General features: G+C 54.6%; 2 protein-coding genes across 2 annotated transcripts in view; one reads left to right on the top strand and one right to left on the bottom strand.

The window, feature by feature from the left end:
• Positions 1-15: 15 nt before the first annotated feature.
• Positions 16-306, top strand: EMH_0051540 (uncharacterized protein; the record flags this gene model as incomplete). The annotated part of the gene is made up of 1 exon (XM_013496764.1): positions 16-306. One exon carries the CDS (start codon positions 16-18, stop codon positions 304-306), a length of 291 nt encoding a protein of 96 aa, XP_013352218.1.
• A 166-nt stretch (positions 307-472) lies between these two features.
• EMH_0051550 (uncharacterized protein) overlaps positions 473-625 on the bottom strand; it is a gene marked incomplete at both ends in the record, with an annotated part of 486 nt that continues 333 nt past the window's right edge. Inside the window, one exon of the mRNA XM_013496765.1 lies at positions 473-623. Coding sequence (XP_013352219.1) covers positions 473-623 — 151 coding nt within the window. The remainder of the gene's footprint in view (positions 624-625) is intronic.

Here is a 625-nt window from a genome sequence, read left to right on the forward strand (position 1 = left end):
ATATATATATAAATGATGGTGTTGTTATGGTGGGGTCGGGATTTGCATGCAGATACAGCAACAGCTGCTGCAGCAGCAAAAGTTGCTGCTGCTGATAATACAGCAGCAAAAACAAATGAAGCAGACAACGCTGCTGCTGCTGCTCCAGTCAAAACAACGCAGCAAATAGCCACGGCGCAGCAGCATAAGCAGCAGCAGCAGCAACAGCAGCAGCAGAAGAAACAGCAGCAGCAACAGCAGCAGCAACAGCAGCAGCAGCAGCAGCAGCAGCAGGAGCTAGAATGCCGGATGAAGACTGAAGCTTAGCAAGAGGGTACAGGCTCACTGCTGAGCTGATCTGCTGTAACCCCAAAAGGGGAGCTGGGGGGGGAGGGGCCCCCCTCATTGGCTGCATGCGTTTGCTGCTGTTTATGGGTTTTATGCTGCCCCCATAGAGAGTGGAGGGCCCCCTTGAAGCCTGAACTAGGGGTACTCATTGCTGCACCTGCATGCTGCGTCGCAGCTTCTTCCTCAGCTGCTGCTGCTGCTGCTGCTGCTGCTGCTGCTCCTGCTGCTGCAGCAGGAGAGAAACCCGTGCTGTCGTTAGACCTGTCGGTAGGATATACACCCAGAGGCTTATCAGCAG

This window comes from Eimeria mitis, genomic scaffold, assembly GCF_000499745.2.
Source record: "Eimeria mitis Houghton genomic scaffold, Emh_scaff2284, whole genome shotgun sequence".
Taxonomy (NCBI): Eukaryota; Apicomplexa; class Conoidasida; order Eucoccidiorida; family Eimeriidae; genus Eimeria; species Eimeria mitis.